The sequence below is a fragment of the Lycium barbarum genome, chromosome 1 (assembly GCF_019175385.1).
Source record: "Lycium barbarum isolate Lr01 chromosome 1, ASM1917538v2, whole genome shotgun sequence".
Taxonomy (NCBI): domain Eukaryota; kingdom Viridiplantae; phylum Streptophyta; class Magnoliopsida; order Solanales; family Solanaceae; genus Lycium; species Lycium barbarum.
In genome coordinates this window covers 126,522,881-126,546,928 of record NC_083337.1, presented here as the reverse complement: position 1 = coordinate 126,546,928, position 24,048 = coordinate 126,522,881, and the positions used below count along the sequence as shown (strand labels likewise).

General features: G+C 35.4%; 2 protein-coding genes across 2 annotated transcripts; one reads left to right on the top strand and one right to left on the bottom strand.

Moving 5' to 3' along the window:
• The first annotated feature begins 1,306 nt into the window (after nucleotides 1-1,306).
• LOC132637583 (subtilisin-like protease SBT2.4) lies at nucleotides 1,307-12,878 on the top strand. The gene is made up of 10 exons (XM_060354654.1): nucleotides 1,307-1,524; nucleotides 1,866-2,010; nucleotides 2,576-2,997; nucleotides 7,062-7,157; nucleotides 7,279-7,348; nucleotides 9,074-9,356; nucleotides 9,565-9,911; nucleotides 10,503-10,770; nucleotides 11,382-11,654; nucleotides 12,240-12,878. Exons 1-10 carry the CDS (start codon nucleotides 1,310-1,312, stop codon nucleotides 12,650-12,652), a joined length of 2,532 nt encoding a protein of 843 aa, XP_060210637.1. The 5' UTR covers nucleotides 1,307-1,309; the 3' UTR covers nucleotides 12,653-12,878.
• Nucleotides 12,879-14,122: 1,244 nt separating this feature from the next.
• Nucleotides 14,123-16,646, bottom strand: LOC132637575 (uncharacterized). Its single transcript, XM_060354646.1, has 2 exons — nucleotides 15,998-16,646; nucleotides 14,123-14,535 (listed from the first exon to the last, which is right to left on the bottom strand). The coding sequence occupies exons 1-2, from the start codon at nucleotides 16,505-16,507 to the stop codon at nucleotides 14,473-14,475; spliced, it is 573 nt and encodes a 190-aa protein (XP_060210629.1). The 5' UTR covers nucleotides 16,508-16,646; the 3' UTR covers nucleotides 14,123-14,472.
• Between the last annotated feature and the right edge of the window lie 7,402 nt (nucleotides 16,647-24,048).

The window sequence follows — 24,048 nt, the reverse complement described above, 5'->3', positions numbered from 1 at the left end:
TGAAGATGGAAAATGAATTCTTATTCAGCAGTTTTTTCCTTATATAGGCAGCCCCTAAGAGTGACAAGTGTCCCACTCAAGGCTTGAGCCAATTAAATTTGGCCACATGTCTTGGTGGGGCCCACTTAGTGCACTAGTGACTTGTTTAATGAATAATTAAATTTTAATCCCCACTTAATAATCTAATCATGGTAAATTAATCCCAACTTTCCATTAATATTTTTACACTAAGTAAAATTCATAAACAATTCATTTTCTAATAGAGACCGGAAATTAAAGATTTTTCTGTTTCGTACCCGAAAATGATCCCGTCTTTAACTTGAGTCGATTCTCTTGCGAATAACTCGACGTATAAAAATACGGGATATAACAATGGAATCGTGCTAATAATAATGATAGATAATGGGTGTATAATACAATTGAAAATATTGAAGATGGGAGAGAAATTAATTTGAAAAGAGAAGAGATTGGGAGTTATTGGGGAACATGGGCCGTACGTTTAGGGGAAATACAGAGACGCTTGTAGATCAGTTACAACTGGTAATTTTGAAATTAATTTAAGCTATTAAAAATAAATAAAATAAAAGGTAGCTATTATTAATAAATAAGTCTTAGAGGTAGTTATGTCCAGTAAATTTTCCATTTTATAACTGCATAAAGAATAGGAAGGAAAATAAATTGAGATAGCCCATGACGATAATTTTGTTCTTGTTTTTATTTCTTTTTCTTTCTTCTCCTTTCTTTTTCTTTTTCCTTAAAAGAATTACTAATTTTTCCTACATAACAAATACAAGGCTAATTAAAATAAAGCTCAAGATTCTTTGTAATGTCATGAAATCCTAAAAAGATATATGCAATTATCTTTTGTGATTTAATTTCCTCAAAACTAAAGTTCATTAAAATGAAGTAAAAAAGTTACATAGTAAAGTAAACATAAAAGAAATATTTAAACCCTAAAAATAAAGGGAAAATTGGGGAGAATAAATTAATTAATTTTGGACCGCTGATGTTGTAGGTTTTTTTTTTTTTGGTCAACTAAACACTTTTATAAATCGTATTGGTCGCCTCTATAGTTCTATTATTATATATGTTGTAATTTGACATGGCATAATTTAAATTACTCTTGCATTGTAGATTAACCAAATATCTGGATGTGAAACAAGACAAAAAAGGGAAACAAAACAAACGTAACGGTTAATTCTAAAAAGGAGCTGGTTTTGCTCTTGGAAAGCTTGACTTTATTCACAAGAAGAATGTTTATGCTTTTCAGTAAAGGTGCTTTTTATTGAACTTCAATGTTTCAAATGGTATGAAACCTTCACTTAAACTCTTTTTTTTTTGTCCTCTCATAGTTGTGTTAGCCATGATTTTAGTCCTCAAAAACTTGCTACTTCTCTTTGTAGTTCTTGTTTCATGCAATGGCGAAGATAGAAAAATATATTTGGTTCTAATGGAGGGTGATCCTGTTGCTTTTCGTCAGGTTAAAATATTTTCAGAAAAAGGCAACAAGCTGTATTCAAAAAGGTATTGTCAAAATTTAAGCACTCTTTTCAATTTGAGAATTGAGGTGTGTAAGAGTTTACAAATATTTTTGGAAACAAAAAAATAATAATTGCTTCCTAGCTAGATGAGTCATAAGTGAGGAAGTGATAATAATCTAAAGTTTTAGTCAGACTTTAGGCCATCATCAATGTATTAAATTATGTGACACAAGTATCCCTCTACCTAACAGTACTGTGTCCTGAAATTCTTCATGTGTGTAGTATCTTTTTTGTGTCACGTAAAATGTTTTTTTTATTTATTTTTTATTTTTATATATAACATTAGAAGCATCTCATGAGTAAGAATTTGTTTTTAATATTTAGCGAAGCAGCCAAGGCTTATGCAAATCAGTTGATAAAATCTCATGATGAGTTTCTACAAAGTAATTTGGAGACAGGGAGCTATAACAAGATTTACAGCTTCAAACACATCGTAAATGGTGTTGCAGTTCACACTACTCCATCTCAGGTATTTCTCACCTTCAAACTATTAATTATCTACCTCTACATGATCTTCACTTATTTGCTAAGTACTATATATCATATTGCACCAAAGAAAGTGTAAATCAATTACCAATGTTAATAAATTTTCCACAAGTATTTGATAGTATATGTTTCTTTGAACTTTAGAGTACTATTAATTTTTAATAGTAATACTAGCAACGTTTGACCAACTCCATTGACACTACTAAAAAAATCACTATTTATTCTCACTGAAATTTTCCACTGAGAAATGTTTAGTGGCTATTTCCATTGAACGTTGGTGGGAAAAGTCTAAATAGTATTGTTTTCACACGGAAAAATCAAAAAGTTTTTTAGTGTTTCAATGGGAACCTATTTCCCACCATATTTTTTCCCAGTGAGCTGGTTCAATGAGAATGAAGTTGGAAAATCATTTTTTATAATATAAATTTCGCATTGAATGTCGATGGGAAAAAATCTCTGTTTCTAGTAGTGTGATATTTACCAGACTAATCACTATAACAAAAAAAATTATTGTGAGTTTTCTCATTTGTAATATTCAACCATTTCAGATTCAAAACCTGATGAATGCTCCTAGAGTGAAGTTATTAGAGGAAGACAAGAGGGTTAAATTAATGACTACTTACACTCCACAGTTTCTGGGAATACCTACAGTATGGGCTCAAGAAAGAGGAGATAAAAACGCCGGTGAAGGAATTGTGATTGGTTTTGTTGATTCTGGCATTAATCCAGAGCACCCTAGTTTTGCTTATGATCCCACAATTGATAATCCTTACAGTTTCACTACTACAAATTCAACACATAATTTTCAACATTTTTCTGGAGCTTGTGAAGAAGGTCCTATGTTTCCTCAGACTTCATGCAATGGTAAGATAGTATCTGCTAGGTTTTTCTCAGCTGGAGCTCAAACTATTGCAAAACTTAATGATTCTGTGGATATACTCTCACCCTTTGATGCTGTTGGACATGGCAGGTAAAATGCATTTTAAGATGTACTTAAATTTCTTTTACCTAGTTAATTCTGATTGTCATACTTGTCTAATTCTCAATCCAACACTTTGTTTTAGATAAAACTCAAATAGTACATATACTTATTTCAATATTTGCTTAGTATTTATCTAATACTCTACAAACTGGTCGCTTAAACTTTAGAAGTTAACTTTAAACTTTAGAAGTTAACTTATACCACTTAACATAGTTATGGGTATAATTCTAATACTTCTCGGTCATGCTATAGTTAAACATCTCTGTTTTCTTTTACTCGGGAGAAATTTGTGTTAAACATATACTCTATTTATTAAGTGCCAAATTTTATCAATAAAAATGGACAAATTGGACGTAAAAGTGAAATACGTAATAGATAATGTGAAAGTATCTATAAGTTTCATGCTCCAAAACTAAAAGGTCGCCTGAGGCATTTGACAGCAGATTCCCTGTCAAACAAATTCTTAACTCTGTCTCATAACCTATGCGATGTGCACTTCATAGCACCACCGCCTCAACAATAGTCATGATAAAATATACCAATAACACCAAGTCATGTATATCAAGACCTAAAATTATCCACAACCTCAATTATATAGATCATGTCCCGACAAGGGATCAAATCATACATCATTACTCGTATAAATTCTATACTTCCCACAATGTCTATGGAGCCTCTAGCGATATACAAAAGCAAAAGACTGAACTTGGGACATAGCCCAGTTAAACAAAGTTCAAACATAAAAATAAAGACCATTGCAAGACAATCATGGTGGGGTTCACTTTAAAGGAGTTGCAGCAATATGAGGTCACTAGCTCGTCTGCTCGTCTCGGGGATCACTTGTCTATGAAAAAGATCAAAACAAGAAGTGGATGAAGTTTGCGTATGTTGGTACTCAGTAAGTTTCATCGACGAACTCCGCTAAATGATTGAATAAGTTTTAGAAAACCATGACATGCAAAGTACAATGTAAGAATACCTAATTAAAGTTCAAATTATGACTAAAGTTACATTCTCTTCTAATTAGGTCATGTTTTATCTGTCTCCTCTCTAACAACTAGCTAACTTATCAATTGACCTCTTCGGGCAACAGCAACCACCCGTGCCCCCTGACACGCCTAATAAAAAAAAAACCATTACTCCAATCTCCACCCATAGTCATAAAAACATCCCAATCATGACTGCCACTAACTATAAAAATCTTGCAAAAATCACCACCAACAAACCTCAATTTCAATGGTGGAGATCGACTATGCGGGACAAATTGAACACGTATCCCTTTTATCGAATGAAGATCTTACAAACTCATCACCAGAACAATCCGAGGATGAGGAAATAACAAAAAATGCTCAAGAACACAATAAGATCGACAACAAACAGAGGACAAACAACCGGAACAGGTCCAGCCTCTTACTAACTTGAAAGATGCTTACCCCAAAGTTTGAACTAACTTCGATAAAACTGGAGATAAAAACCCCATCAAGAAGCAGACTAAGAAACTACTAATATCAAAGAAAATCCATATGAAAACAAGCCTTCTTAATCAGGAAACAAAAAGCCAATAAGCAAACAATATCAAAACCGATGTTTTCTATTGTCGTGGGAGTCAAATTTGCTTAAGCTTCTAAAAGCATCACATTGGTTGAGATCAAACATAGGATTCATCTTGATGAGCCGGTTGTATATTTTCTCAAAATTATTTTAGTAAACATAGGTGAGGAGGAGTGTAAATTAACCTTAGTTGGAAATTCATCGAAAGGCAAACCTTCTATAGACGAAATTAGGAAGGTATTTGCTACTAGATATCACCTTAAGGAACCACTCAAAGTTGCCTATTTTAATAGCAAACATGTTTATCTGAATTTTTCCAATGAAGGCGACTACAACTATATCCTTTCTAAAAAACTATCATATCAGTGACTCTACTATGAAAGTTATTAAGTGGAGCACTGGCTTTAAAATTGAGGAAGAGACACCTATTATCCATCAATTACCATGACACTTATTCAGATGGGATGTCGTATTCAGAATGTTGAATGTTTTTGGTACTGTTGTGGCACCTGATTTAGCCACATACTCCAATCTAGGGAAATGTCGTGAAGATGAAAGTAGAAATATATTTGCTTAAGCCAAAATTAGATCAAATTTGGCTAGGATTTAATTGATTGGCGGGACAGAAAATATTGAGTATGAGGATACCCTTGATTACTATTTATACTACTAGCTACAATGCCATACGAGATTTGTATGTAGAAACAAAGCAAGGGATAAAAGAATCAAGGCTTAGAAACGAGAGAACAAGCAGAATAAAGAACGCAATAACACAGAAGATGGATTCACAACAGTCAGCTGAAAAGGGAGAGGAAACAAACAGAAAGTTAATTCAAAACCGCAAATGAAACCAGTGATGATCTCACAGAAACCAGTTTGATACAACAACAACATACACCAACCATCAATAAAATGTGAAGAGTGATCAATAAAAAGAAAAAGTACAACCTTGTTACTACTAAATAACATCAACCAAAAGAGGCATGACAAGAAACAAAGGATGGAGCACCCATAACTGGATCAGATGAAGTAGGATAAAAGAAAAACTACAACAAAAAGGGAAACAAAGAGACAGTGGATACAAAGAAGAAAAAAGTGCAAATGGAATCATTAAAGAAAATCAGGAAATGCATGAGAACAAAGAGGAGCATGAAGTCATAGAGAAAAGAAAGACCAAAATGAAGAAGAACAGTACTTACAAGAATCAGATTTAGCCTAGCTTGAAGGAAACAAAACAAAACAATTAACATGAGCAGGAACAAATCAGTAGCAAATCAAACAAGTACTAAGTTGGCAAGAGCAACACAATCACTCAGGATAAGAACAAGGCTAAGACTCATTAGAAAACGACAAAGAGACAAGAAAAATAAAGGCAGAAGGACAACCTCTTAGATAAAAATTCCCAAAAGGAAGAAGAAGCAAAAGAGAACACTGAACAAAGTGAGGACCACAATATGAGTGAATCAAAATCAAAAGAGTAGAGGAGCAATTATCAAAATGAAAAGCACAAAATGGACGAGGAACTAAAAACAATTTGATCATGACAAAGAGAACAACATAATTGAAACAGTATCAAAACATGACACAGATCAAGAGGTAGAAGAGTCAAACTATGACTCAGCAACTTCATCAGAGTCAAACGAGATAGGACTGGGGAACCGGCCAAACAGATGCAACTAGGAGTTAAATCCAAGAATACTAAAGTGGATAATTACATTGGAGAGGGTAAAAGGAAAGAGAATGATCTTAGGCTTATTATTCCTCCCACCCTGGTCAGTAATATAACTCAAATACAAATTCATAGGGGTCAGCAGGACTGTGTCACTTGGACTGCAGACCCCAGTGGAAAGTTTACATGCAAGTTTGCATGGTAAACTCTTAGGAAACCTATAGCATACACTATTACTTCTCAAAAAATATGGCATCCAAAACTTTCTTGTAAAGATTCTTTCTTTATGATGAAACTAGTAAAAGGATGATTAGCCACTGATGATAAAACCAAAAAGTTTGGATTGCATGGCCCCTCTAAATGCAACTGCTGCAGAACCTACAGGGAGGAAAATATGAAGCACTTATTTGTGGAGGGTGAATTAGCTCACTTGTGGAAGAAATTTGGCAATTCTTATGACATCAAAATTCACAAAGGATCTATTAGAGCATTACTAATGCAATAGGGGAAACTAGAGCCGGAAACAATATCCTTGTACAGAATCACTGATCAGGTTACTTGGATGATGACTTTGATCTTAAATAGTTATTTCCCATGTTTCAATTTGAGAGGAAACTGGACTGATTTATGCGAGTTATGCCTCCTATATGACATGAACCTAACAAATTTTTAAATATAGTCTACCAAAAATAATAATTAAGAAAACATATTCCTTGAGAAACCAGAAAATAGAAGGTAATGAAAACGTTAGCTTGAGACATACGAGAGTAAGATTTTGCCTTTAAGTTTCTGTTACCCTATATCTTTTTTATAACTACTTTTTACTTTACAGTCATGTCGCTTCAACTGCGGCAGGAAATTTTGGAGTGCCGGTAGTGGTGAATGGCTTGTACTATGGACGAGCAACTGGAATGGCGCCACGAGCAAGGTAATATCACACACATATTTAGAAAAATACACACATACACATAGGCACAACAAATGATTCTGAAAGGACTATATATAGATGGTTTCTGAAGGATTGTTGTGGAATTGCTTATGACAAACAGGATTGCAGTTTATAAAGCTGTTTATCCAACCATAGGAACTCTTTCAGATGTATTAGCGGCAATTGATCAAGTATGTATTACTTACACTTTGTAACTTTTTATCCAAACTTGTTTGGAACTGAGAAATAGTTATTAGCGTTGATCATAAGCACTCTGGATAATCATATGTATCCTTGCCACAACCCAAATCTATAGGATAAATCCTCGCGATTTTGAAATTGGGACGAAAAAGCCTTCTTAGCGATCATGACCAACTCCTTTCACTATTATGGAAGTCAATCGATTTAGCCCATTCAACCTTTGTGGCAATCAATCTATAGGCAAAGACCCTTAAGCCGCTTCCTCCAGTCTCACGATCGTGATTACATAATCACCGAAAAATTATTAGTGCAGTACCTCAGCTCAAAACTAATCCCAAACATGCTCGTATCCCTCAAGTCTCAACCCAACATGCCAATAAGTTATAAATAGTATTAACAACTTATAAACATGATCAAAACATGACTCAAAAAAGAAAAAAATACTCAATTTAAATGGTAGGATCGTTTCCACATTTAAACGTATTAGTCAGTTTGCCTTTGCAATTCTGCTGCTATTCTATCAGTAATTATTTTTTAATATAGTTGAAATGCATGCAAGTTGATTCGAACATCAGCATTATTCAAAAAGAAAGTAATTAGTAAGTATTGTTTTACAATTAGCACATATTGTTTGCAACAAATTTTAAGTGATAGAAATTGACTGCAAATCACAAACAAAATATGTTGAAATAGAGATTTTATTGATGAATATTGCGGGTACATATCTATTTATTCCCCTGCTTCTTCTCTCCTGATATTTCTTCATAATTCAAGGGTCTTTAGTAGCGTCTATCTCGAACGTAGGAAGACCTACTTGTGATGTATTTGATCTCCAAGTACGCCTAGCAGTTTGATAAAGGCAGTATTTGATGCCTTGATCTCTTTGTGAATACTCATGAGTTTATGGGATATTTGAGATGCCTTTCTTAGGGAATATGTGTCCCTTTATATAGGTGTGAGCTAGGGTTTAGGATAGAGTAGCCTCCAAGAAACCCTAACCGACCTTAGAGCTTGAAGATGGATTGAACTCATCTTGTAGAGTCCTATTTCAAATCTGCTAAAATTTTGTTGTCTACGAATGCCCCTTACTTCAAGGCTTGTCGAAGTGTAGACTTGCCGAACTCAAGACGAGACTTGAAATACCATATTATGGAGCTTCCATCTTGGTGGTTTTGTGACTCCAGATTTTGCAGATTTGATTTGTGAGAGAAGAGATGAAGGGAAGATGTGGTCCCACTGGGCTCGCCAATTTATTTGCAACAAAAATTTTAAGTGATAAAAATTGACTGCAAATCACAAACAAAATATGTTGAAATAGAGATATATTGATGAATATCGCGGGTACACATCTGTTTATTCCCCTGATTCTTTTCCCCTAGATTTTCTCCATAATTTGAGGACCGTTAGTAACGTCTTTCTTGAACGTAGGAAGACCTCCTTGTGATGTATTTGATCTCGAAGTATGCCTAGCAGTTTGATAACGGCAGTATTTGATGCCTTGATCTCTTTGTGAATACCCATGAGATATGCCTTCCTTAGTGAATATGTGCCCCTTTATATAGGTGTGAGCTAGGGTTGAAGATGGATTGAACTCATCTTGTAGAATCCTATTTCAAATCCGCTAAATTTCGTTGTCTACGCATACATACCCCAGCTCACACCTTCCATTCTTCTAATATGCACACGTTGAATGAATTTGACACATTAATTTGCAGGCAGTATTAGATGGAGTAGATATCTTGAGTCTGTCAGTCGGACCAGATGAACCACCAGAAGGCACACTCACTTTCTTGAGCCTGTTTGAGATTTTCATGTTAGCTGCGCATAAAGCTGGAACGTTTATTGTTCAAGCAGCTGGGAACGAGGGTCCTTCTCCTTACAGTATCATCTCTTATAGTCCATGGGCTGTGGGTGTTGCTGCTTGTGACACTGATAGAACCTATTCTGCCACTCTTATTCTTGGTAACGGTCTCAAAATTGGGGGTGTAGGACTATCAGGTTAGTTTTGTTACATAAATCTTACTTTTGTGTAAAAAGGTTTTTCAAATAGCCTTAACCCAAAAGGCGCCTCTTGGGCTAAAAGTCAAGGGACACATCCGTCCGGACCTAGATCCAAAGCGGATAATACCTTAACAGTTGGATCAGGGTCGTTACAGCTTCTATTATCTTTTGACCTTACTTTATACTGAATTATATATTTTTATAGGACCGACATCAGGAGATGGAATGATTCAGTATAATGAGCTGGTTTTGGCTAAGGATGCGATTAAGATAAATACCACATTTTCAAGAACTGCAAATAATGGGGCCGAGGAATGCCAATATCCAGAGGCATTTGACCCTTTTGTCGTGGAAGGTAGTGTTGTCATTTGCACATTTTCAGCTGGTTTCTACAATGGGACTTCTACTCTTACAGCTATCATAGATACAGCCAGCCTTCTTCGATTCAGAGCATTTGTTTTTGTTGCAAATCCAACTTACGGAGATTTCATAGCCGAGCCAATTCCTTTCGCTACTCCTGGCATAATGATACCAGCAACTGCTGAGACAAAGGTCTCTAACAAAACAAGTAGATTTACCTCATCATTATATATATAAGTCTTTTCTTCTTTTTTGGGCTTATTAATTACTACTACAGCATAAATTTCCTCTAGTTTATATGTATATACTCTACTTACCTTCTTTCAGAATGATTTTGAAGCATGAATTGAGAGAATGAAGGTGTTCGGCCAAATTTTTATGAAGAAATAAGTGTTCTTAAAGCAGTAACGAAAGCTGTATTTCAAGCTTTCAAGTAGAAGCTGAAAAAAATAATTTCTCCCAAAATAGGTGTTTTTAATTCTTTTAGGACAAAGTTACTCATATCAAAAATTCATTTCTACCAAATTAATTAGTAGTAACTCCATTTTTCACAATATGACATTTAAAAGCACCTTTTGAAAATATTGGCCAAACACAAACTACTGACAAAAGCACTTCTTAAATGATTTAGCCAACACAAACTACTACTCTCTTAAAATATTTTTTCAAAAACACTTTTGCTAAGAAGTACAATAAGTTGATTTCGACACTTTGAGCAAACAATCTCTAATATCAAACTGCATTTTCAATTAAACCTTCATGGATGTTATTTTTTACTTGCAGAATATATTGCAGTACTATGAAAAAGAAACTGTAAGGGACAAGAAAGGATTTGTGGTAAGATATGGTGGTAGAGCAGCAATAAGCGAAGGAAGAAATGCTTCTTACAAGGGAAGAGCTCCTATAGTCAGTAGATTTTCATCAAGGGGACCTGATTACATTGATCAGAGAAAAAATCCTACTGATGTACTTAAACCTGATATTTTGGCTCCTGGACACCAAATTTGGGCAGCTTGGAGTCCCATGAGTGTTTCAAATCTCATTCTATCTGGTACGTCTCTATTTCCTATAGTTTTACTAATTTTAAAAGCAAAATTTTCATAACTAGTTTAGTCCTTCTAGTATAAAGTTAATAAAACAAAAAACCAACAACAACCTATAATAATAAGACTTCCAACTGTTGCTACTTTGATCTTTTCCTCCGTTTTTTTCTTTTTTCTTTTCCATCCTGTGTCCTCTATCCGCGTTGGGGTTGGGGCCAATTGGAATTCACTCGGGGTGTCCCACTTTGGGATTAAAGCACTCCATACCAAAGTCGACTTCATCTAAGGATGGGTACTTACAACCCCACCACAACCAGAGTCGGAGCTAGAGCATTATCAGCTACGGGTTCGGATGAATCCTATAACTTTTGCTTAGATCCTATATTTGTATCAAGAAATCTATTAAATATGTATATAAATATTTAATCCCCAATAACTAAGATGAGCTATGAGTTCGGCAGTAAATTCAGAACCCATAAACTTCAAATCTTGAGTCCACCTTAGATCACAACCTTTGGTAGTGATCTTTCCTATGTTACCTCTTCTACTAACTTAATAACCTTCCAGCTCTTATAATATACAGATGCCAATTAGTACCCAATTGTATGTGTGTGTGTAGGACATAATTTTGCTCTAATGTCTGGTACAAGCATGGCAACACCTCATATTGCTGGGGTAGCTGCACTAATAAAGCAATACAATCCATCATGGACACCATCAATGATAGCTTCAGCAATATCAACCACAGCCAGCACTTATGACAATCTTGGAGACCCCATAATGGCTCAAGGGTTTGATCTTTATAGCTTGTACACTTCTGCTCCTTTTGGTTTTGGTGCTGGCCTTGTCAATCCCTCTCGTGCAATCGACCCTGGTCTTGTCTTTGCAGCAGGTATAATTCTTTTCAACTCTTCTATTCATTTCTATATGAAGTTCATGTCTACTCACTATATCTAGTATTCCCTCCGTTCCAATTTATGCGAAGCTTATTTCTTTTTAGTCGGTCCAAAAAGAAAAGAATGATAGCTCTCTATATTTAAAAACAATTTGATTTTAAACTTCTCATTTTACGCTTAATGAGATGATTCATAGCCACACAAATATTCATAGCACACTTATTTTACACCATAAGTTTCAAAAGTCTTCCTTTCGTTCTTAAATTATGTGTTCAGTCACACACCTTTACATAAATTGGGACGGAGGGAAAAGTAATATGTAAAAGTAAAAAGGTCAATTTTCTACGTGAGATTCCTCATTCTAATTTACTACTAAATCAGGCAATAATATTAGAAGAACTTGTAAGCTATATATTTCTAGCAACCTTTTCTTCTCCCACTCCTTGTCCACAATCCCATTAATAGGTGACCAGATCTTAAAACATTTTGAATCGACAAAATCAACAAGTTTATGTTTCCTTTTTATTATAACGCCCAATTGCTAAATCAAAAGACGATAACGTGACATATTCTAAATTCAGGGTACGAGGATTACATCAGTTTCCTGTGTTCTTTGCCAAACATTGATTCCACAATAGTCAAAACTGCAACAGGAGGAATTTGTGGTCAGTTATTCGGCAATCCAACGGACCTAAATTTGCCTTCGATTACGATAACATCCCTTACTGGATCGCGAATAGTACATCGGACAGTCACGAATGTCGCAAGCAAAGCAGAGACGTATCTAAGTGCAGTGTTGCCACCAAAAGGAGTAGCGGTTGATATTGAGCCATCTTGGTTTAGAATAGCTCCACAAGGAACCCAAGATTTGCTCATCACGGTCAATGTCACACAGGCTCTTGATGACTTCAGCTTTGGTGAAATTGTTTTAACAGGATCTTTAAATCACCTTGTGAAGATCCCACTATCAATTTTCCCTATTTCTACAATGTGATATGAGAAAATGCAATTACTAAGATTGGTAGTATAGTAGATGAGTAGAGTTTTATAAAAGCATAAAGCATTAGGTAATGGTCGGTCATGAAGTAAAATATATTATCAGTGTACTCTTATCTGGTGCCAAGTACGTAATAATTTAGTAGCTTTGTCTCGACTGTCACATAATTGTACAAAAAATGGACCTGACATTTCGTACCTTTACTCTGACTAGTATTTTCACATTTGGCAACATTGGTCCATAACCATAAAGTTTGAAAAAGGCACCAATAGTCCCAACATTTCTATTCAAATCATAGATTCATGTTATAAGCCTTCAAACTCAACATTTAACTTATTTGAAACTTGTAGAATTCATATCAAACTCATGAAGTCAATAGATCACAACTTGGATACGTTATTTCACCATAACTTGGAACATTAATTAACGCTTAAGTGAGCGTTCAGTTACCATGCTAAAGCGGTTTGTTTAATGAATATATTATTCCCTTGCATTACATGCAAATTACATTTTTGGCAGGTTGCGGTCCTCATTCAATGGATGCAATACGGGCATTAACAATGCCACCTCACCACAGTGCAAGATAACACAGAAGGTTGGGCTTTGTTTGTTGGCGCAGAAGTGAAGAGGTTCAGATCGGCTAAAAACTTATTTAAGCCATTTTAAAAATAAAAAAAAATATAACTGTGGTATACCAACCAACTTACACACCCCAACTATTTCAGTAGATACCTGCTACCTTACATTAGTATAGGTCCTGGAAAACTATGCCCACTAAGACTTTCAGCTCACACTTTAAATGACCTTCATCAGAATTTGCAAATAACCCATTCTAGTCCCAAAGTTCATATGGTAATAACAAACATTCCATCTCTGCCTTATTACTGAAGGAGACTGTTGAGCTTCCTCCAAACACTAATCAAATAATTATGCTAAATATGTTTGGCTTTAAATTTCATGCGTTTGCAACTACATAAAAGACGTGCAGGTTTCTCCAGAACCATTTGACAAAGAATCAAGGACATTGGCAAAAATGTCATGTTAAGCGTTCAGTTGGTAAAATCAGCCCATGAAAATATACTTCGCTTTAAATTTCTTATTACATGGTAAGCAAGATCATATCACATTCTAGAATGATACTAGCTTCCATGATCATAAAACAGTACTATTTGGACAAGGGAACCCGTAGCCGCTACCCTTCGGGTGCACACAAGGTAAACCCCGTGCTCCTGTGCAATAGCCCGCAAACCACACAGGAGAGATAACCCACACGAGGCAAGCCCCGTGTGACCAGCTCGACCCAGAAAGCAAATCCCTGCTGTTGTAGGAAGGGGGTCTCGAACCCAAGACCTCCATTATGGAAGCCTCATGCTCAACCAACTGAGCCACCCTTGGCAACAACATGACATGTAATTGACTTCAAAAATGCATAAAACTTTCTTCATTACCTAGTCAGACTTCAAACCATCACCAATAACGCAAGACTAGCATAACAATTACCTCAACTTCATTTTCAGACATACATCACTTTTTCAATTTACAAAAGCTAAAATTATGCCAAGGCGTATACATGGTTAGAACAAAATGATACACTTGTAACAACTGTACATCTACAAACTCAGTAATATAGTGCCATACATCACCTGCAGGAACCAGGTTACCATTACCTTGAAATCCTCCATTTCAACAACTTTGCCACAAGTCAGATATAGCAATCACACAAAGGTGAAAATGGACTCTTGGATATGCTCCTTGAGTAAGAACCAGTAATTCACCGACATGGCCTTATCCTTAACTAAGATTTCTTTCTCTCCAATTTAGGATACAGCTCTCGCCTTGCTCTTTCCTGGACGTTCTTTAATTAACTTCCTTGATTGATTCTGCAACAGAATGAAATAAGAAGTTTCAGGTCATCACAGTATTCTTTTTATCAGTCAAGATTCAGATATTTCAGGTCATCCCAGTAATCTTTTCATCAGTTAAGACTTAAAGACTGTCAAAGTTCATATCACATTTTAAACGAAATGAGTCAAGGGTCTATCAGAAACAACCTCCCTACTTGCACAAAGGTAGGGGTAAGGTCCGCCTACACTCTACTCTCCCTAGACCACACTTGTAGGATTACACTGGGTATTATGTTGTTACATTTTTGAAAGAAACAGGAAAAGAACGGAGCATGTTATTCTTCATACTTCACATACATCAAGCAAAATTCATCTGAGGAAGGCCAATAAACATATAGAGACTAGACGAACAACCAATACATTCAGTGCAACAAAATTCAATTGCACTTTTTGGGGATTTAGACCTATATAAAAAAAAATTAGAAGGCAGCATTTAGATGGCAATGAATGAAGGCAAAACCTCGAATAGCTCTTGAATACTTCAATGCAAAAGCAAAATCATAATTTGTTATAGAAGACTCCGCCAGGAATACAGCGTAACAACTAACAAGTCTCAGAATAAATTTATATCAACAAAATTATAAAAATAGAGGATCAATCCTCAATGAATGCATTTTTTGAAACTTTGAGCATCAAACTCCATTGCCAGCCCAACCTATAAACACCTCTCATGAATTCTTTTGTCAATGTTATAGTACATCAAATGTTACATCTTCACCCAAGGCACATAATTATGAATAAGTAATAGCAAAAATTTAAGATATAATGGTCCAAAATACACCTGAAATATTATTTTTAATACATAAATGGTGATGATCCAGATAGGAAAAGTGAACAACTGATAGTTTGGATGTGAAACTAGTGAAAAAAAGAATATTTTCGGTGTGTTTTCGACCATTAACTCAAAACATGATGAAAAACCAGGTCTTGGCAACATTAGCACCGCCAAAATCCCCAAAACAAAACCAAAAGAAGTGCAATTCAAGATTCTAGGTATACACAAGCACACATACGAAATAAATTACTCCCTTTGTCCCAATTTATGTGATACAGTTCTCATTTCAAGAGTCAAACTTCTTTACGTTGACCGAGAATTCGGACATACAATCTTTTAAGTTTTTTGAAAAATAATTTACAATATTTAGAAACTATATAAAAAGTACTCTAAATCACCATAATTAACAACAACGACAACATACCCAGTTTAATGCCACAAGTGGGGGTCTGGGGAGGGTGGGATTTATGCAGACCTTACGTCTAACTTTATGGGGGCAAAGAGGCTATTTCTGAAAAACCTTCAGCATGATTAACAATTTAAGATATTTAAAGGGCATACAATATAAATCGCAATCAAAGATTTTCTCGTTTGACTTTCGAAATCCGAACTGTACCACATAAATTAGGACGATAAAGGGAGTACTAAAAGACGGCATCATACCTCAACAATTCTTCCACCATTATCGAATAAAACAAGATTATCATCAACCCCATCATCATTAGTAACAGTACAGTCACGGGGTGTCTCGAAAAAAGAAAGCGAAAACTGCTTAGAAACAACCCCAACATCAAAATAAATCAACCCAGAACTGGGTATATCAACACGTATCCCTTTAACAGCAAACCAAAGAAACAATTCTTGAGCAGTAACACCAGATATATTCGAAATCTGACCATAATTAAGTATCCCACACACAGTACTATCATATCTTAAATGGGTTTCAAATTGGGCCGCACAAGATTGTGGTAAATGGGCTTCAAACCGACCCGATGAAGGATCCATTGAGAAATTTGTAATTCCATTTGGTAATAGACCAACAGGGAGACCATGGGAATTGAGAACGTCGTATATTGAAGTGATTTTGTTGGTTGTTATGGAAATTGAGAAAGGTATGTTTGTGAAGAATAATGTTAGTGTGAATATTATTGTGAAATGGATTGAGGATGCCATGTTTGTTTGAGAGAAATGGTTGAGGAATTTGATTTGTTTGAGGTTAGGGTTTTGGGGAGAGAGGGGATCCGAGGTTAAGGAAACAGGAAACAGCTCCTTTTTCTTTGTGTTTTTGTTCCCCTTTTGTTACTACTATATTTAAACATATTTGTATGAGGTATTAATTTTCTTCGACTTTTTGTGTTTGAAATTTAAATGTGATCCCGCATTGATTTGACTTTGGACAACGATTTTAGAAATTTCCTAATGTATATATTTTTAGAACTAAATGTGTATTTCCTTACGGCTCCACTATTGTTTTCAAAAACTATTCGTAGAACCTTTTGGGAAAATGCATAAATATCCTTTGGACTAAAGCCAAATTTTCATCTCTACACCTTATTTTTCCAGGTGTCCTATTACTCCTCTAAGCTATTAGTAGAATTATTTACTCCGTAGGCGCTTTTTAAGTAGTGTGTGCGTATTTCAACGTCTTGAAAAAGCAAAAATAATATTGAAAATCTATTTTAATAGAATTCTTTTATTAAAAAATACATGGAAAAGGGACCCCTGTATTTTGGGAAAAGGTCTATATTTACCTTTCGTTATACTTTTGGGTTGAACATACCATTTGACTAACAGACCATCGATGTTCCACCATTAAAGATCAATTAATCTCTAATCAATCTGATTAACACCAATGACTGCCATCTGTCTTAATTTTTTGGAAAATGATCAAAACTACCCTCGAACTATCTGAATTTACCCTCAGCTTGTTTTTGGTACCAAACGAGCCCTTGCCGTCACATGAAGGGACCACAAATGGCCTCCTTGTTGGCGGATTGTCTTGAATGTTGACTGAGCAGTCCGATATGGAAAAAATTGCCCACATAGCCCAAGGATGTACGAAGTGGCAACCCCCCCCCCCCACCCACCCACCCACATCCCCTTTTAATCTATGTTCAGAGCCTCAACTCCAAATTAGAACCCTAATTTTATAAAAAAACCTTTCTTCCCCGTTGGATCTCGAAGTATGTCAGAAGGCTCCATCAATTTGCTTGAATGTCGAAATGCAAGAAAATGTAACCGTGGACTAAATGCTCTAAATTTGACAGTTTGGATCGATCCAATGCTGGGACAAGGTTCTACAAATGTCCAAGACATAGAGTAAGTTGTAAATTAATTTTCGTTTGGCATGTTTGTATAATACAATGTTGCCCTAAATGGTTGATTAATTGATTATTTGATGGCTGAATTTTATTGGTAATTTAGTATGTATTTCTGAACAAATTAGTATTTGAAGGTTGAATTTTCCACATTGAATTTCTTGATTTTTTTGTTAAGTTACTTCAAGCGGATATTGGGAATGGCAAGACAAACAACAACTCCCACCAAGAGAAGTAACTGTTACATTGGAGATAAAGGGTAAATTAGATGCTATGAAGGTTGAAAGAAACAAACTGAAAATGATAGTCAATGGAATGGAAGCGGGTGAAACAGACAATATGAGGAACATAGTCGATGACATGTAGGTTGTTAGCGTTGAAAAGGACTGTTTGAATAAGAAACATAAAGAAATGGATTTTGTCAATGTCCAAGAGGCTGCCAAAATTAAAATTTTGGAGGAGAAAGTTGAAGAAATTGAGCTTATATCAGCCTAAGAGGTTGGAAAAGTTATGATTTTGGACAAGAAAATCAATAAGTTGAAAACTATCATTTTGGTCTCATGTGCTTTATTCCTTGTGTTTCTTGTAGGGATGATGAAGTGAAAGAAATTGCATGTTCTTTGTTCTTTGTTTTATGAGAATTTAGTTATCTAGGTTGTTGTAATGAAGTTGATTATGATGTTGAACTTAATGCATGTAATTGTGCTGTAATGAAAATTGTCTATATTGGCTATCTTCTTATTTGGTTTTGAATGGGATACTTCTAGGAGTGTTCATGGTTCGGTTTTGTCCGGTTTCTACCTAAAAGATAATCAAACCAATCAAGTCAGTTTTTCAAATACAAAAGTCAAATCAAACCAATTAAGTGAGTTTTTCATTGAGTCAATTTTTATCAATTTTTAATAAGATTGATTAATTTGTTAAATATTAATGCTCATTACAATATACTCTTCGGTAGAAATCCCTAGAGACTAGAGTACATGAAGTGAAGGAAGAATAATATACTCTTCATATAATATAGATATTATACATGATACAATCATATTATCCTAGAGACTGATCATACATAATATAGATTTTATAATTTTAACTAGTAAAAACAAACAGATGAAAACATACACGCAAACTCAATAACGTTACCTGCAATTTGTGAAAGCTCAAATGGTTTGGTCTTATAATTTCTCTTGAACTCGTTTAGTAGAGAGGACGTGAATAACAAGTGCCTATGCCAAAAGTCCCCTTATGAGCGATATAGGGACAATTTTGTTCTTTGAATTTTCTTGTTAACTTAGGATACTAGTAAAGTACTGTAATACTTAAAAAAAAAAAAAAAAAAAGGAAATATATATGTGTGTGTAAGTGTGCAAAATTATAATTTTTAGATAGTATTTGTATGATCGTTGATTCGGGCTTTTCGGTTATTTTTTACTTAGAATCAAAATCAAATCAAATGTTGTCGGTTTTAAAATTAAAAATCAAACTAAAAAATATCGGTTATTCTTTTCGATTTGATTCGATTTAGCCGTTTTCCGTGAGCATCCCTAGTTACTTCTATTTAGTGACAAAGTGTATCTTACATGATAGTGTAAAAGTGGTCATAAATGAAGTGAAAAAAACTGGAAAATCGCTACATCAATACTGGGCAGAAATTGGAAAAATCTTCACACAAAATGAGTTAAAAAAAAACTGGAAAATGGCGACATCAAAACTGGACGAAATTACAATGCGTCTGTAGTTCCTGTATTTTGTAATGTTTGATCTGTTAGGATTACAATGTGTCTGTAGTTTCTGTATTTGCTACTTAAGATGGCCAGTGTATGTGTGTTAGTCTTGTGCTATAGTTTTGTAATGGCTCATTTGGTGATTAATACAACAAGAACATGAATATGTACTTGATGTGTCAACTGAGGTAATTCAATGGGAATTGTTCTCACAATAAATTGTGGTTCTTCCTTAGAAAATGGAAGTGATTTACTGCCTATATATATATATATATATATACTATAACAAGAGTTATATATGTAGAAAATCATTTTGTGGTAAAACTATAACATAAGATTTTATGTGTGATAAATTATTAAATGCTAACCAAATATTTTACATGGTTGACCCGTCGAATTCATTCATCTGATGGTTCAACTAAAGTCACCTTAGGTTATCTCACTTAGTTGATCCGTCGAATAGAGTCATCTGATGGTTCAACTAAGGTCATATTAGGCCCCCGTTTAGGTTATCTCACTTAGTTGATCCGTCGAATGCAGTCATCTGATGGTTCAACTAAAGTCATATTAGGCCCCCGTTCATGTTATTTCACTTAGTTGATCTGTCATATTATATTATTCGAAGCTTCAACCAAACAATTAGAGGGATAAATTATTCATGATTTTGTTACTAAGTCAAAATTATCCACATTGGACAAGACTTTTCCAAAAATTAGATCTTAATGATGAAAATCAGAAAAAACCACGTGATAAGTTTTGATGATTTGACAAATGTGATCGAGGAACCAGATGGGATCTGTTCCCTTGTGGATAGGAACCAAATAAGATCATTTTCCTTGGCTGTCGTAAAAGTCAACTCTACAGCTATAAAGGCTGTTGCACTGTACCGACTGGCAGCAGTGCAGCAGCACAGTTGCAGCGTGCTTGCTAGAAGCCAAACTTAAAGATGAAATGTCCCTATCTCTTATCACATGATTCTCACATGCTCTCTAATATATATACAACATGTTACAAGGTTTAACCTAACACTTGTAAAAGGTCTTCTCAAGAACAAGGCTATCACAAACTCAAGGGCCAGATCCCGATAACTGAAAATATCTTAAGTCCTTAGGTTTGTTGTGTCTTGTCATTTTGTTCTTTACTCGTAATCCTACTCTACTTTCAATAAGTGTCATTCTAGGACAGATCTCAACTTTCATTGTTTTGTTTTCTTGGCTAGAGTTAGTCAAGCTGTGTAGCTTTACAATAGAGTTATTGTAAAGGGCATATAATAGAGGTATTGTAAGGGGTGAGGGATTAAGAGTTTAATTCCTAGGTTGCAAGAGTTGTAATTTGAAGTTGCTTAGTTTAGTGAAGATGGAAATCCTACTGGGGTAGGTCGTAGTTTTTAATCTCTTGAGCAAGAAGTTTTCCACGTAAATATCTTATGTTATTTACTTTCAGTCGTTTACTTTAGAGAACAGATAGAGAACCCGGTTCTCTGTATTGTTTGGTGGATTCTTAGTTTCTATCTTGGTATCAGAGCGGGTTCTTTCTAAAATATTGACACCTAGAAATGATCTTTCTCATGGCCGCTCCACCAAACTAGAAGAAGGACAATCTAGCACAAGACCACCAAGATTCAATGGAAAATATTATGGGTGGTGGAAGATAAGGGAGTTGTGGGATATCATCTGTGATGGTCCATTTGTTCCTGTGAAGAAAAATGAAGCTGGTGTTGAAGCTGAGCCAAAGATGAGGAAGGAATACAATGAAACTGACAGAAAAGCTGTGGAAAGAACTACAAGGCCAAGAAAATCCTTGTGTGTGGCATTGGAGCTGATGAGTACAACCGAATCTCTTCATGTTAATCTACAAAAGAGATCTGGGATGCACTTCAAACTGCTCATGAAGGAACAAATCAAGCAAAGTAGTCCAAAATAGACATGCTTACCACTGAGTATGAACTCTTTAAAATGAAAGATGGAGAGTCCATTCATGAAATGCATACTAGATTCACCTCCATAATCAATAAACTCCATTCTCTTGGTGGAATCATCCCTACCAACAGGTTGGTTCGTAAGTTGCTCAGTGTCTTGCCTAGTTCATGGGAAAACAAAGTTAATGCTATCACTGAAGCCAAGGACCTGCAAAAACTAACCATTGATGAGCTAATAGGGAATCTCAAAACTTATGAGCTCAAAATACAACAAGATCGAGAAAGAAAGGCGCCAAAAAATGAGAGGAACCTGGTTCTCAAAGCTGCTGCCAAAAGTGACTCTAGTGATGGTGAGTCAGACATGGCTTATCTTACTCGCAGGTTTTAAAAAATGATTAGAAGAAATAGTGGTTTCCAAAAAAAATAAAGCACAAGCGAAAATCCCAAGGGAAATGACTGTTGTCACAGGTGTGGGAAACCTGGTTACTTTATGAAAGAATGTCCTCTTCACAAGTAGGATTACTACAAAAACAATGTTGAAAAGATAGTAAAGAGGAACTTGGTCCCCAATATAAAACCCAAGAGGAGAGAAGTAGCTGACAACTTGGTGAAACAGGCTCTTGCGGCCTGGGGAGATTCCTAAAGTGAGTTTGAGGATGAAGATGATCAAAATGATGGATCCCTGATGGCTATTAATGATGAACCCTCGAGATATGGATCAATCTTTGCATTAATGGCAAAATCTGATGTTGATGGTGATAATGAAGAGGATGAGGTAAATTTTTTAGATGTCCAGAAAAACTTGGAAAATTACTCTAAAAAAATTTGATGTCGTTAGCAAATGTATTAATTGATGCTTATCATAGTCTCATCGAAGAAAATGGTGTTCTAGCTGAAGAAATTGGTGAGTTAGAATAAAAAAGGGATGACTTAGTAGTGCTTATTGTAGATTTGAAGGAATAGGTTCATGAATTAACTAGAGATAATTCCTTGTTAAACAACCAACTGAAAAAATGGATGAACACTCCTTCTAAAGGAAAAGAAGATGCTAGTACGATTCATCTTGAGCTTGAAAGTGAGCTTGAGAAAACCAAAATGAATCTTACTGCTGAGTTAGAAAAGAATAAGCAGCTTCAAGAGAGTTTAAAAATGGTAAGAATTAAGCTTGATAAGTCACTTCAGTGGACCTTGTTCTCTGATGTAATTGCTTCCATGTACAAGAGTGACGGTGGTGGCAGGCAGGGCATTGGCTTTGAAAGACCAAAACTCCCTACAATCCCCACAGCAAGTATGTCACTACAATTGAAAATTAGTTTTGTACTCACTATGGGAAGACTGGTCATTGCAAGGATACGTGTAAAGCAAAATTTCAATCTCTTCAGAAAAACAAAAATTTTGTTGAGAAGAAGTTTGGAGTTGAGGGATCTGATCCCGAAAAAAGAAAAAATGTGTTGCCTGCATGGACGAAAAGAAGCTTAATTCACTCATTGTATCATTATAAGGGACCCAAGCTGGTTTGGGTTCCTAAATCTAATAAATGACTCTGTTTACCAGCTGAAGTGAGAGGAGGTAGTCAAAATGGTACATGGATAGTGACTGCTCGAAGCATATGACTGGAAAAATGGATGATTTCCTCTCGTTCAAGGCCTTACAAGATGGGAGTGTGTCTTTTGAAAATAGCAAGAAAGGATATATTCTTAGTGTTGACAAAATTTGCAAGACACTCTCCCATACAATTGAGAATGTGTACTATGTGAACGGCTTGAAGTATATCCTCTTGAGTATGTCTCAAATATGCGATAAAGAAAATGAAGTCAAGTTCTTGTCCTGTTCTTGCACTGTCACTAACCTCAAATCTTGTGAAGTGGTATTGATAGCAAAAAGGTTCAAGAACATCTATGTAGCAGACTTTTAGTCATTAAATGGTGGTGATCTGACATGTCTTGGTGCTATGGATGATGATATTGAGCTATGCCACAGATGTCTGGGACATGCAAGCTTCTCTTTGTTGAACAAGCTTGTTGTGAAGGACCTGGTTCGTGGGCTGCCCAAGACCAAGTTCAAAGATCACAAGGTGTGTGATACTTGTATAAAAGGAAAGCAGGTTAGATCCTTCTTCAAACCAAATAAGGAAGTAAATACCTCAAGGCTTGATCTTCTTCATATGGATCTTTGTGGGCCAATGAGAGTTCCCAGCAGAGGAAGAAAGAATTACATTTTTGTGATTGTTGATGACTAATCTAGGTTCACTTGGACTCTATTTCTAAGAACCAAGGATGAAACATTTCCTCTGTTCACCGCTTTTGTGAAACAAATCCAAGTAAAACTGGGAAACCACATAGTGAACATTAGATCTAATCATAGTACTAAGTTTGACAATGCCAAGTTTGATGAATTCTGTACGGAAAATAGTATAAGTCACAACTTCTTTGCTCCTAGAACACCTCAACAAAATGATGTTAGGGAGAGGAAAAATAGGACATTTGAAGATATGACTAGAACAATGCTGATTGCAAGTGGTGTGTCTAAAAGTTTTTGGGCTGAAGCTGTCAATACTGCTTGCCACTTGATTAACATATACATGATCAGGTCCTTGCTTGAGAAGACTCCGGATGAATTACTCAATGGAAGAAAGCCCAAGCTGACTTACCTGAGAGCTTTTGGATGCAAATGCTTTGTTCTAGGAGGCCTTGGGAAAATTTGATGCAAAAAGTGATGAAGGAATCTTTCTTAGTTACTCTTCTCAAAGCAAGGTAT

What these genes read in the sequence shown, in the direction of transcription:
- LOC132637583 (XM_060354654.1), top strand. Translation starts at nt 1,310, where the DNA reads ATGAAACCTTCACTTAAACTCTTTTTTTTTTGTCCTCTCATAGTTGTG. An exon ending in AACAAGCTGTATTCAAAAAG is followed by an intron (nt 1,525 to 1,865) that starts GTATTGTCAAAA and finishes TTTAATATTTAG; the next exon opens with CGAAGCAGCCAAGGCTTATG. An exon ending in TTCACACTACTCCATCTCAG is followed by an intron (nt 2,011 to 2,575) that starts GTATTTCTCACC and finishes CAACCATTTCAG; the next exon opens with ATTCAAAACCTGATGAATGC.
- LOC132637575 (XM_060354646.1), bottom strand. Translation starts at nt 16,507, where the DNA reads ATGGCATCCTCAATCCATTTCACAATAATATTCACACTAACATTATTC. An exon ending in ATGGTGGAAGAATTGTTGAG is followed by an intron (nt 14,536 to 15,997) that starts GTATGATGCCGT and finishes ATTCTGTTGCAG; the next exon opens with AATCAATCAAGGAAGTTAAT.